Raw genomic sequence first — 13,315 nt, 5'->3', positions numbered from 1 at the left:
AACCCACAGCCCCATAACCCCAGTGTCCATGGAACCCACAACCCCATAACCCCAGTGTCCATGGGCCCACAGCCCCCATAACCCCAGTGTCCACGGAACCCACAGCCCCCATAACCCCAGTGTCCATGGGCCCCGGCATGTGTTCACTGCCCCCATCCGGAGCCAACTCTGAAACACATTCTTAATGAGCCCAGAGCTCCTGACTCTGGAGGCCCATGTCCACTGTTTTTCTTTGTGGAAATGAGCAGGTGAGGGAACCGCAGGCCTCAGGGTCAACTACCACAGACCACAGAATCAGCCACCACAGGTCACTGAGCACAGCACCACAGGCCACTGAGTACCACAGGTCACTGAGCACAGCACCACAGGCCACTGAGCACAGCACCACAGGTCACTGAGCATAGCACCACAGGCCACTGAGCACAGCACCACAGGCCACTGAGCACAGCACCACAGGCCACAGAGTACAGCACCACAGGTCACTGAGCACAGCCCCACAGGTCACTGAGTACAGCACCACAGGTCACTGAGCACAGCACCACAGATCACTGAGTACAGCACCACAGGCCACTGAGCGCAGCACCACAGATCACTGAGTACAGCACCACAGGCCACAGAGTACAGCACCACAGGTCACTGAGCACAGCCCCACAGGTCACTGAGTACAGCCCCACAGGCCACAGAGTACAGCCCCACAGGCCACAGAGCACAGCACCACAGGCCACAGAGCACAACACCACAGGCCACAGAGCACAGCACCACAGGCCACAGAGCACAGCACCACAGGCCACAGAGCACAGCACCACAGGTCACTGAGCACAGCCCCACAGGCCACAGAGCACAGCACCACAGGTCACTGAGCACAGCCCCACAGGTCACAGAGCACAGCACCACAGGTCACTGAGCACAGCCCCACAGGTCACTGAGTACAGCACCACAGGTCACAGAGCACAGCACCACAGGTCACAGAGCACAGCCCCACAGGTCACTGAGTACAGCACCACAGGTCACAGAGCACAGCACCACAGGTCACAGAGCACAGCACCACAGGTCACTGAGTACAGCACCACAGGTCACTGAGCACAGCACCACAGGTCACTGAGCACAGCACCACAGGTCACAGAGTACAGCACCACAGGTCACTGAGCACAGCCCCACAGGTCACTGGGCACAGCACCACAGGTCACAGAGTACAGCACCACAGGTCACTGAGCACAGCCCCACAGGTCACTGAGTACAGCACCACAGGTCACAGAGCACAGCACCACAGGTCACTGAGCACAGCCCCACAGGTCACTGGGCACAGCACCACAGGTCACTGAGCACAGCCCCACAGGTCACTGAGTACAGCACCACAGGTCACTGAGCACAGCCCCACAGGTCACTGAGCACAACCCCACAGGTCACTGAGCACAGCACCACAGGCCACAGCGTGAGCCCCCGGGGGAAACCCACAAGCCCGTCCTCTCCCTTGGCCCTGGTGCTCCACACACCTGTTGGTGTGTTTCATCTTGCTTTGCTCCCCTTCCCCCCAACTCTGAGAGAATTGGTTTGGCCCCCGCTAGTTTCGCGCCCGCTTTCCCCGCCCCGCATGCTAAGGATGCCCAGGGTCCCAGCAGCAGCCGCGGAGGGAGAAGGATGGGGAAGCACATGCTGTGGTGATTTGCCCGCTCGTGACTAAAGATTAAACTGCAGCTTCTCAGCCCAGCCGTGTGTCCGCGAGTCTCTGTCTCTGTCACTGCCGAGAAGCCAGCCCGGCCAGCTGTAGTCCCCGAACTTTAACGACACTCACCCACACAGGGACTCAGTCCTGCTGCTGGGATCGTGGGCTCAGGTCACCGTGGGCCCTCTGTGTCCAGTCCGGCTGGGCACATGGGGGCCACACAGGCCACTGAGGTGTCAGTCCTGTGGCCTCTTAAGCACAGGGCCCCCACCCCCGCACAGATGAGGCCTGTGCATGTGCACAGAGGCTTCCAGAGCCCGTGGAGCCCATTGGGGGCCATATCACTGGGCAGCCCAGAACACCAACTTGTGTGGGTTTGGGGGGCACAGGCATGGGGTCTGTAGTGATCACATAAGAGCCCCTTCATGGGTGAGAGGAGTCAACAGGGCAGCACTGTCCTGAGTCGCCAGGTCCCCTGTCACCTGCACCACAGCCACCCCCACGCCCAGCTCCCAGGGGCAGGCCCCACCCAGGGAGGGAGCACCTGTGTGCTGGCCATTACCCAGAGGCCTGCCCCCACCCCCATGCAGGCCCAGGCTGTCCACCTGAATCAGGGGTGCCAGCCCCCCGGTTGCCTGAGCGCCAGCTTACCTGCAAGGGCAGAGGGTAGGAGGAGCGGGTGGGTAGCGCGGGCACAGGGCAGAGGCTGGCGATGGCCAGGGCCTGCTGGGTGGGGTTGCAGAGCACGTGTGGGGGGTGGGGAGAGCTGAAGGCCAGCTGTGGCAGGGGCACCTGTGGGGGACACGGCAGCTGTACCCCAGGCCAGTCCCCTACCGTGAGCGCCTACGCCCATCTCATGCCGCAGGGTGTGTGCCCTGCCTCTGTCCCCTGCTGGTCCCTGAATCCCTCTTATTTTTTTTAGTATATTTATTGTTGGATAGAGACAGAAATTGAAAGAAGGGGAGACAGACACCTGCAACCCTCCTTCACCACTTGTGAGGTTGCTCCCTGCAGGTGGGGGGACCAGGGGCTTGAACCTGGGTCCTTGTGCACTGTAGTGTGTGTGCTTAACCAGGTGCCCCACCACCCGCCTCCCCCCAATCCCTCTGGAGCTCCTCCAAGACACTGTGGCATCTGTGGGTGTGGGGTGCAGGTGTGGGTATGACCATGGGGAGCGCCAAGCACTGAAGAAAGCACCCTCAGGGGTCCCTGCCCGGGGTCCCTGCCCGGGGTCCCTGCCCTGGGGTCTCTGCCCGGGGTCCCTGCCCTGGGGTCCCTGCCCTGGGGTCTCTGGCCTGGGGTCCCTGCCCTGGGGTCTCTGCCCTGGGGTCCCTTCTCTGGGGTCCCTGCCCTGGGGTCTCTGCCCTGGGGTCCCTGCCCTGGGGTCTCTGCCCTGGGGTCCCTGCCCTGGGGTCCCTGCCCGGGGTCCCTGCCCGGGGTCCCTGCCCTGGGGTCTCTGCCCTGGGGTCCCTGCCCTGGGGTCCCTGCCCTGGGGTCCCTGCCCTGGGGTCTCTGCCCTGGGGTCCCTGCCCTGGGGTCCCTGCCCGGGGTCCCTGCCCGGGGTCCCTGCCCTGGGGTCTCTGCCCTGGGGTCCCTGCCCTGGGGTCCCTGCCCTGGGGTCTCTTCCCTGGGGTCCCTGCCCTGAGGTCCCTGCCCTGGGGTCTCTGCCCTGGGGTCTCTGCCCTGGGGGTCCCTGCCCTGGGGTCTCTGCCCTGGGGTCCCTTCTCTGGGGTCCCTGCCCAGGGTCCCTGCCCTGGGGTCCCTGCCCTGGGGTCGCTGCCCTGGGGTCCCTGCCCTGGGGTCCCTGCCTGGGGTCCCTGCCTGGGGTCCCTGCCCTGGGGTCTCTGCCCTGGGGGTCCCTGCCCTGGGGTCTCTGCCCTGGGGTCCCTTCTCTGGGGTCCCTGCCCGGGGTCCCTGCCCTGGGGGTCTCTGCCCTGGGGTCTCTGACCGGGGTCTCTGCCCTGGGGGTCTCTGCCCTGGGGTCCCTGTCCCGAGGGCCCCACTCCATTGGTTGGATCCCTCACCACGTCCTTGAAGGCGCCCAGCATGGCGGCTGTGAGGACAGCCAGCAGCAGTCCCAGCACGTTGAGCACGACCAAGGCCCAGAGCAGCCGGTACAGGTGCAGCACGTCCACACAGCTTCGAACCCCCGTGAACACGTAGTGGGGGGCCAGGTGCTCCGCGCTGCAGGGACAGGGGCATCAGGTTCCCAGGTGGCCGGCTCTGTGGCTACATGGGGTCGGGGCCCCTCGTTCACCTGCATAAGGGCAGAGGGGCTGTCCCAGCACAGGTACTGGGGGACCCGGAGCTCGTGCTGATGGCCGGTGGGCAGCCCTGTTCCTTGTGGGAGCAGCTGTCTGCAAGGGCCTGCGTACCATCCAGGAGCAGCTCACAGGCACCACAGGCTCTGCACTGGGAGGAGGGGCGGGGAAGCCATCTCTGTGCCAGGGTACAGCCCACCTGTGCCAGGGTACAGCCCACCTGTGCCAGGGTACAGCCCACCAGTGCCAGGGTACAGCCCACATGAGCCAGGGTACATGCCCCTGGGCCAGGGTACAGCCCACCAGTGCCAGGGTACAGCCCACCAGTGCCAGGGTACACCCCCCTGTGCTAGGGTACAGCCCACCTGTGACCAGGGCACACCCCCCTGTGCCAGGGTACAGCCCATCAGTGCCAGGGTACACGCCCCTGTGCCAGGGTACAGCCCACCAGTGCCAGGGTACACCCCCCTGTGCTAGGGTACAGCCCACCAGTGCCAGGGTACACACCCCTGTGCCAGGGTACAGCCCACCAGTGCCAGGGTACACGCCCCTGTGCCAGGTACAGCCCACCTGTGCCAGGGTACAGCCCACCAGTGACAGGGTACACCCCCCTGTGCCAGGGTACAGCCCACCAGTGACAGGGCACACACCCCCTGTGCCAGGGTACACGCCCCTGTGCCAGGTTACAGCCAACCTGTGTCAGGGTACACGCCTCTGTGCCAGGGCACACCCCCCTGTGCCAGGGTACACCCCCTGTGCCAGGGCACACACCCCCTGTGCCTGGGTACACCCCACCTGTGTCAGGTCCCCCCCATGCAGGGTCCCCCACCTGTGGCAGGTGTACCCCCATGCAGGTGTCCCCCACCTGTGGCAGGTATACCTCCATGCAGGTGTCCCCCACCTTTGGCAGGTCTCCCCTATGAAGGGTCCCCCACCTGTGGCAGTTGTACCCCCATGCAGGTGTCCCCCACCTGTGGCAGGTGTCCCCCATGCAGGGTCCCCCACCTGTGGCAGTTGTACCCCCATGCAGGTGTCCCCACCTGTGGCAGGTGTACCCCCATGCAGGGTCGCCCACCTTTGGCAGGTCCCCCCTATGCAGGGTCCCCCACCTGTGGCAGGTGTACCCCATGCAGGGTCCCCCACCTGTGGCAGGTGTACCCCCATGCAGGTGTCCCGCACCTGTGGCAGGTGTACCCCCATGCAGGGTCCCCCACCTGTGGCAGGTGTACCCCATGCAGGGTCCCCCACCTGTGGCAGGTATACCCCCATGCAGGGTCCCCCACCTGTGGCAGGTGTACCCCCATGCAGGGTCCCCCACCTGTGGCAGGTGTACCCCCATGCAGGGTCCCCCACCTGTGGCAGGTGTACCCCATGCAGGCTCCCCCACCTGTGGCAGGTATACCCCCATGCAGGGTCCCCCACCTGTGGCAGGTGTCCCCCATGCAGGGTCCCCCACCTGTGGCAGGTGTACCCCCATGCAGGTGTCCCCACCTGTGGCAGGTGTACCCCCATGCAGGGTCCCCCACCTGTGGCAGGTGTACCCCCATGCAGGGTCCCCCACCTGTGGCAGGTGTCCACCATGCAGGGTCCCCCACCTGTGGCAGGTGTACCCCCATGCCGGGTCCCCCACCTGTGGCTGGTGTACCCCCATGCAGGTGTCCCCACCTGTGGCAGGTGTCCCCCCATGCAGGTGTCCCCACCTGTGGCAGGTGTCCCCCCATGCAGGTGTCCCCACCTGTGGCAGGTGTCCCCCCATGCAGGTGTCCCCACCTGTGGCAGGTGTTCCCCCATGCAGGTGTCCCCACTGTGGCAGGTGTCCCCCATGCAGGTGTCCCCACCTGTGGCAGGTGTCCCCCCATGCAGGTGTCCCCACTGTGGCAGGTGTCCCCCATGCAGGTGTCCCCACCTGTGGCAGGTGTACCCCCATGCAGGTGTCCCCCACCTGTGGCAGGTGTCCCCCATGCAGGTGTCCCCACCTGTGGCAGGTGTCCCCCATACAGGGTCCCCCACCTGTGGCAGGTATACCCCCATGCAGGTGTCCCCCACCTGTGGCAGGTGTCCCCCCATGCAGGTGTCCCCACTGTGGCAGGTGTCCCCCATGCAGGTGTCCCCACCTGTGGCAGGTGTATCCCCATGCAGGTGTCCCCCATCTGTGGCAGGTGTCCCCCATGCAGGTGTCCCCACCTGTGGCAGGTGTCCCCCATAAAGGGTCCCCCACCTGTGGCAGGTATACCCCCATGCAGGTGTCCCCCACCTGTGGCAGGTGTCCCCCATGCAGGTGTCCCCACCTGTGGCAGGTGTACTCCCATGCAGGGTCCCCCACCTGTGGCAGGTGTACCTCCATGCAGGTGTCCCCACCTGTGGCAGGTGTACCCCATGCAGGGTCCCCCACCTGTGGCAGGTATACCCCCATGCAGGTGTCCCCCACCTGTGGCAGGTGTCTCCCATGCAGGTGTCCCCACCTGTGGCAGGTGTACCCCCATGCAGGTGTCCCCACCTGTGGCAGGTGTACCCTATGCAGGGTCCCCCACCTGTGGCAGGGGTAGAGGTCACAGCAGTAGCAGGTGTTGCTCTTCACCTTCAGTTGGCACTTATCGCTCACAGAGTGACAGGTGACCTGTGACGGTGAGCCTCAGGGGTGTGTCCTGCCCGCTTGTCTGGCCAGGGGAGGGCTGCCTCTCCCACCTCCCCTTGGCACCCACAGTGGGTCAGGGGGCCCAGTGGGCGACTCTGCTCAGGCAGGGAGGGTCTCTGGGCAGTGTCCCCTGCGGGGGCGCCCCTGGCAGGATGGCTCTGCAGAGGAGCCAGGGGTCTCCCCAGGACCCCCAACCGCACCTGTCCTGGACGGTTCAACAGCACACTGGGGAGGGAGGACCAGGTGTGGACTCACCTCTGCCTGATAGACATCTTGCTGGTGCCCCGCGCTGGAGAAGAACTGGCACCTGCCTGCCATCAGGGGCCCCGGCTCCTAGAGGCAGGAGCAGGGAGGCTTGGCCCACCCCAGCCAGGAGAGCTGGCCAGGCCCGTGTGCCCACCTAGGGGACAGACCAAAGCCAGGAGACCCCCATGTGAGGTGGAGCAGCTGGGAGGAGCAGGTAGGAAGCAGCAGGTAGGAACCCAGGGAGTGGACAGGACCCCAGGGGAGGACAGGACCCCAGGGGAGGACAGGACCCCAGGGAGTGGACAGGACCCCAGGGGAGGACAGGACCCCAGGGAGTGGACAGGACGGACCCCAGGGAGTGGACAGGACGCCAGGGGGAGGACAGGGCCCAGGGAGTGGACAGGACCCCAGGGGGAGGACAGGGCCCAGGGAGTGGACAGGGCCCAGGGAGTGGACAGGACGCCAGGGAGAGGACAGGACCCCGGGGGCACAGCTCACTATGTGCTGAGTGGCAATCATTCCGTCCACAGTAGCACAACAGACGGCGGCCACCAGACCAAAGCTAATGATGACAATGGCGGCCACCAGCTGGACAGGAGACGTGAGGGCTGATGGGTCTCCACACAGCATCCAGAGCCCGCTCAGGGCTGTCACCAGGCCACTAGGATAGCCTCAAGGCCAGACAGGCCTCCCCGGACCCCCCAGGCCCCCTCGGGCTCCCCAGACTCCCCAACTCCCCCCACCCCTCAGCCACCCTCCTCCCCCACCCCTGGAGCTCCCCAGGCCCCTGGCCGCCTTCCTGCCCCCTTGATCACACCCCCCATGGCCTCACTGCTCCCCCTACCCCTGAGGCCTCCTTGGCTCCCCCTGGAGTCCCATGCCACCCCTGACCCCCTGGCAGCCTCCCTGCCACCCACCAGCCACCCCCCACCCTGCAGCCTCCTTCCCCCTACCCCCCACACCCCTGCCCCTGCCCTGGGCCATCCTCACCATCTGCTTCCTGTTCTCCAGGCTGACACCCACCATCCCCAGGAAGGCGCCAAAGCCCAGCTGTGGGCAATAAGTGGGCGGGCGTCAGCTGGCACATGCCAGGCCGCAGGTCAGAGTCCCAGACTTAGCCCCGGCTCCAAACCCCAGTCTGAGCCCTGGGTTGAGTCCCAGGTGTGAGCCCGTGTCCAGGCCCTGGGTTGAGCCCCTGGTCAGGGCCCCGTGTCCAGGCCCTGGGTTGAGCCCCTGGTCATGGCCCCGTGTCCTGGCCCTGGGTTGAGCCTCTGGTCTGAGCCCCGTGTCCAGGCCCTGGGTTGAGCCCCTGGTCTGAGCCCTGTGTCCAGGCCCTGGGTTGAGCCCCTGGTCATGGCCCCGTGTCCAGGCCCTGGGTTGAGCCTCTGGTCATGGCCCCGTGTCCAGGCCCTGGGTTGAGCCCCTGGTCTGAGCCCCGTGTCCAGACCCTGGGTTGAGCCTCTGGTCAGGGCCTGGGCCTGGGACCGGGCACCCACCCACCCAGCTGGCTGCCGGCCGCCCACTCACAATGATCCCGGGGTGGTATCCGCCCACGGACACGTTCTCCACCCGTGTGGTGGCAGCCAGCCCGATGGCCAGGGTGAGGAGGGACTGGGCCAGCAGGGCCCCCGCGAAGCACAGTGAGGTCCTCTTTCTCCGCGTGAAGCCCTCTGGGGACAGATGCCATCAGCGGGGCACGGGGGGGGCTGGGAGCAGCAGACATGGCCCCTGGCACAGCCTGACACCCCACCCTTCTCCTGGCTCAGCCCCCAGGATTTCAGGCCACTCGCTGACCCCGCCAGTGGCCACCTGCCACCAGCCACGGCCACCAGAATAAAGCGGTGACAAAAATACACCCTCCCCCCTGCACCTTTAAAGCCAACTAAGAGCAGACAGTGGCTCTGCCCACACACGACACCAAGCTGAGGACCTGGGTTCAAACCCCCAGGCCCCACCCCTGGGGGAGCTTCATGAGTGGTACAGAAGGCTGCATGTGTCCCTCTTTGTCTCTCATTCTTTATCAAAAGAGAGAGAGAGAGAGAGAGGATCACTGTGGTCCTACTCTCTCTCTCTGTGTCACTTCAGCCAGTGCCTCCTGTGGGGACAGAAGCCCCAGAAGCTGTAGTGAGCAGAGACAGAAGAGGGCTCTTGGGGACAGAGGAGAGGTGACCCTGGGGCTCAGTGACAGGAGTCTGGAGGAGCAGCAGGGCCCGAGGGCAGCTCCTGCCTGGGCAGCGGGCAGTGGGCAGCGGGCTCAGCCACCTGCATCCTGGGAGCCTCACCCGTCCTGTCCAGCAGGGTCAGGGGCCCAGGTTCCGGGGCTGGGAGTGGCTGCATCCCGACTCAGCAACCGCCCTGGGGTCCTGGGGGGTTCCGACAGGCTCCCCCGGCAGGCAGGCCGGTCAGTGGCCTCTCCAGCCGGAGGCTCTGCCCCACAGAGTCCAGCGCCAGCCTGGGGACGCCCCGCCCTCCTCTGCCCACCCCTCCCCCCACGCTGAACCTCAGGAAAGAGAGGCACCAGAGTGTCTGCAGCCTGGCCATACCACTCAGAGGGGCAGCCCACACTGATGGGGGAGCCTGGGGCCTGGGGGATGGGGCCTGGAGGCATCTGGGTTCTGGGGAGCCTGGGTCATTGGGGGACAGGGGGACCAGGGGGATACAAGGAGCTGGGGAGCCTTGAAGACCTGGGGAGCTGGGGGTCCTGAGGCGTCTAAGGGGCTCTGGGAGGCCTGGGGGGCAGGGTAGCTGGGGAGAGTCTGCAGACTGGGACCAGGGGGGGTCTATGGGCTGGGGATCCGGGGAGAGTCTGCAGACTGGGACGGGGTGGGGGTGGTCTGGGGACTGGGGATCCGGGGAGAGTCTGCAGACTGGGACCAGGGGGGGTCTGGGGGCTGGGGAACCGGGGAGAGTCTGCAGACTGGGACGGGGAGGGGGTCTGGGGGCTGGGGATCTGGGGAGAGTCTGCAGACTGGGACCAGGGGGGGTCTATGGGCTGGGGATCCGGGGAGAGTCTGCAGACTGGGACCAAGGGGCGTCTGGGGACTGGGGATCCGGGAAGAGTCTGCAGACTGGGACGGGGTGGGGGTGGTCTGGGGGCTGGGGATCCGGGGAGAGTCTGCAGACTGGGACCAGGGGGGGTCTGGGGGCTGGGGAACCGGGGAGAGTCTGCAGACTGGGACGGGGAGGGGGTCTGGGGGCTGGGGATCTGGGGAGAGTCTGCAGACTGGGACCAGGGGGGGTCTATGGGCTGGGGATCCGGGAAGAGTGCAGACTGCGACCAGGGGGGGGTCTGGGGGCTGGGGATCTGGGGAGAGTCTGCAGACTGGGACTAGGAGGGGGTCTGGGGATCCAGGGAGAGTCTGCAGACTGGGACCTGGGGGGGGGGTCTGGGGTCTGGGGATCCAGGGAGAGTCTGCAGACTGGGACCAGGGGGAGTCTGGGGGCTGGGGATCCAGGGAGAGTCTTCAGACTGGGACGGGGGGGGGGGAGGTCTGGGGGCTGGGGATCCGGGGAAAGTCTGCAGACTGGGACCAGGGGGGGGGTATGGGGGCTGGGGATCCGGGGAGAGTCTGCAGACTGGGACCAGGGGGGGTCTGGGGGCTGGGGAGCTGGGAAGAGTCTGCAGACTGGAACGGGGAGGGGGTCTGGGGGCTGGGGAGCTGGGGAGAGTCTGCAGACTGGGACCAGGAGGGGGTCTGGGAGCTGGGGATCCAGAGAGAGTCTGCAGACTGGGACCAGGGGGCGTCTGGGGGCTGGGGATCCGGGGAGAGTCTGCATACTGGGACCAGGGGGGGTCTGGGGGCTGGGGATCCGGGGAGAGTCTGCAGACTGGGGCCAGGAGGGGGTCTGGGGGCTGGGGATCCGGAGAGAGTCTGCAGACTGGGACCAGGGGGGGTCTGGGGGCTGGGGATCGGGGAGAGTCTGCAGACTGGGACCAGGAGGGGGTCGGGGGGCTGGGGAGCTGGGTAGAGTCTGCCGACTGGGACCAAGGGGCGTCTGGGGGCTGGGGATCTGGGGAGAGTCTGCAGACTGGGACCAGGGGGGGTCTGGGGGCTGGGGATCTGGGGAGAGTCTGCAGACTGGGACCTGGGGGGGTCTGGGGGCTGGGGATCCTGAGGGGCTGGGGCTGTGTGGCTTGAGGAAGTCTAGGGTCCCTGGGGGACTGGGGGCTCTGGGAGAGTCTGGGGGGGCTGAGGGACCGGGTGCCGGGGAATTGGAGGAGTTCTGAGGCCTAGGGTGTTTGGAGGGCTCCTGGGAGGTAGGGGAGTCTGGGGGCTGGGAGAACCTGCGGAACCTAAGGGATTAGGGGAACCAAGGGAAGTGAGAGTTCTAGATGTCCACCTGCCTGGTCCCCACATGGATGGCCCTGGGCAGGCGTCCTTAGGATGCTAGTATTCACATGAGTGAGTGAGCAAGGAAAGGAGGAAGAAAGGGAGGGAATGAGGCACTCAGGAAAAGCTGCCACTTCCAAGGAGGCTAGGAGAACCCCATTCAGTGGTCAACAACTCAGAAGAGGTCAGGTGGGGGAGGTGGTGGTTGTGAACTGACAGTAACGGCCACCCACTCCCTGGGTGCCCTTGGTGCTGGGACCATGTATGGGGAAATTGAGTGTCCAGGACTCAAGCCAATGAGAGATCCCAGGGGGTGGGTGTGTAGGAAGAAGGCAGGACCATTCTGCAGCGTCTCAGCAGAGCAAGCTGCCCCACACCCTGAAACTGATCGCTGAAATGAAGCCGCAGCTAAATAATTCAGCTCCACAGGATCCAGGCAATCCCAGATGTCACTAGCTCCAAATGGCTCTGTGAGGAGTGTGCACTGAATGTGAGGAGTGTGCACTGAGTGTGAGGTGTGTGCACTGACAGTGAGGTGTGTGCACTGACTGCGAGGAGTGTGCACTGAATGTGAGGTATGTGCACTGACTGTGAGGTGTGTGCACTGACTGTGAGGAGTGTGCACTGAGTGTGAAGTGTATGCACTGACTGTGAAGAGTGTGCACTGACTGTGAGTAGTGTGCACTGACTGTGAGTAGTGTGCCCTGACTGTGAGGAGTGTGCCCTGTGTGAGGAGTGTGCACTGACTGTGAGGATTGTGCACTGACTGTGAGGAGTGTGCACTGACTGTGAGGTGTGTGCACTGACTGGGAGGAGTGTGCACTGACTGTGAGGTGTGTGCACTGACTGTGAGGAGTGTACACTGACTGTGAGGAGTGTGTACTGACTGTGAGGAGTGTGTACTGACTGTGCGAAGTGTGTACTGACTGTAAGGAGTGTTCACTGACTGTGAGGTGTGTGCACTGACTGTGAGGAGTGTGCCCTGACTGTGAGGAGTGTACACTGACTGTGAGGAGTGTGTACTGACTGTGAGGAGTGTGTACTAACTGTGAGGAGTGTTCACTGACTGTGAGGTGTATGCACTGACTGTGAGGAGTGTGCACTGAATGTGAGGAGTGTGTACTGACTGTGATGAGTGTGCACTGACTGTGAGGTGTGTGCACTGACTGTGATGTGTATGCACTGACTGTGAGGTGTGTGCACTGACTGTGAGGAGTGTGCACAGACTGTGAGGAGAGTGCACTAAGTGTGTTCACTGACTGTGAGGTGTGTGCACTGACTGAGATGTGTATGCACTGAATATGAGGAGTGTGCACTGACTGTGAGGAGTGTGCACTGACTGTGAGGAGTGTGTACTTACTGTGAGGTGTGTTCACCGACTGTGAGGTGTGTGCACCGACTGTGATGTGTATGCACCGACTGTGAGGAGTGTGTACTGACTGTGAGGAGTGTGCACTGACTGTGAGGAGTGTGTACTGACGGTGAGGAGTGTGTACTGATGGTGAGGAGTGTGTACTGACTGTGAGGAGTGTGTACTGACTGTGAGGAGTGTGTACTGACTGTGAGGAGTGTGCACTGACTGTGATATGTATGCACTGTGATGTGTGTGCACTGACTGTGATGAGTGTGTACTGACTGTGAGGACTGTTTACTGACTGTGATGTGTATGCACTGACTGTGAGGTGTGTGTACTGACTGTGAGGAGTGTGTACTGACTGAGAGGAGTGTGTACTGACTGTGAGGAGTGTGCACTGACTGTGATGTGTATGCACTGACTGTGAGGTGTGTGCGCTGACTGTGAGTAGTGTGTAGTGACTGAGAGGAGTTTGTACTGACTGTGAGGAGTGTGTACTGACTGTGAGGAGTGTGTTCTGACTGCGATGTGTTTGCACTGACTATGAGGACTGTGCACTGACTGTGAGGTGTGTGCAATGACTGTGAGGAGTGTGCACTGAGTGTGAGGTGTGTGCACTGACTTTGAGGTGTGTGCACTGACTGTGAAGAGTGTGCACTGACTGTGAGGAGTGTGCACACACTGTGAGGTGTCTAATTGACTGTGAGGAGTGTACACTGACTGTGAGGAGTATGCACTGACTGTGAAGAGTGTGCACTGACAGTGAGTAGTGTGCACTGACTGTGATATGTATGCGCTGACTATGAGGAGTGTGCACTGACTGTG

General features: G+C 64.0%; 1 protein-coding gene and 1 long non-coding RNA gene across 4 annotated transcripts; one reads left to right on the top strand and one right to left on the bottom strand.

Moving 5' to 3' along the window:
* The first annotated feature begins 406 nt into the window (after positions 1–406).
* LOC132536108 (uncharacterized) lies at positions 407–1,526 on the top strand. 3 transcript variants are annotated; one of them, XR_009547781.1, is made up of 6 exons: positions 407–632; positions 919–940; positions 985–1,006; positions 1,051–1,138; positions 1,227–1,248; positions 1,337–1,526. It is a non-coding gene; the product is annotated as an uncharacterized LOC132536108 (long non-coding RNA). The 3 variants fall into 3 exon arrangements; XR_009547783.1 differs by lacking the exon at positions 1,337–1,526 and having other exon boundaries at positions 1,227–1,265; XR_009547782.1 differs by lacking the exons at positions 1,227–1,248; positions 1,337–1,526 and having other exon boundaries at positions 1,051–1,147.
* Positions 1,527–1,804: 278 nt separating this feature from the next.
* On the bottom strand, positions 1,805–9,193 carry TMEM255B (transmembrane protein 255B). Its single transcript, XM_007537453.2, has 9 exons — positions 9,088–9,193; positions 8,333–8,475; positions 7,796–7,855; positions 7,304–7,393; positions 6,815–6,892; positions 6,456–6,541; positions 3,688–3,847; positions 2,315–2,455; positions 1,805–1,864 (listed from the first exon to the last, which is right to left on the bottom strand). The coding sequence occupies exons 1-9, from the start codon at positions 9,140–9,142 to the stop codon at positions 1,805–1,807; spliced, it is 873 nt and encodes a 290-aa protein (XP_007537515.2). The 5' UTR covers positions 9,143–9,193.
* Between the last annotated feature and the right edge of the window lie 4,122 nt (positions 9,194–13,315).

The sequence above is a fragment of the Erinaceus europaeus genome (assembly GCF_950295315.1).
Source record: "Erinaceus europaeus chromosome 5 unlocalized genomic scaffold, mEriEur2.1 SUPER_5_unloc_1, whole genome shotgun sequence".
Taxonomy (NCBI): domain Eukaryota; kingdom Metazoa; phylum Chordata; class Mammalia; order Eulipotyphla; family Erinaceidae; genus Erinaceus; species Erinaceus europaeus.
The sequence above is the reverse complement of the archived record's forward strand: the minus strand, read 5'-3'. Positions and strand labels throughout refer to the sequence as shown.

Coding starts and splice junctions, on each gene's coding strand:
- TMEM255B (XM_007537453.2), bottom strand. CDS start 9,142: ATGCAGCCACTCCCAGCCCCGGAACCTGGGCCCCTGACCCTGCTGGAC. Junction 7,856..8,332: donor GATACCACCCCGGGATCATT/GTGAGTGGGCGG, acceptor TATTGCCCACAG/CTGGGCTTTGGCGCCTTCCT. Junction 1,865..2,314: donor CCTACCCTCTGCCCTTGCAG/GTAAGCTGGCGC, acceptor CCATGTGCCCAG/CCGGACTGGACACAGAGGGC.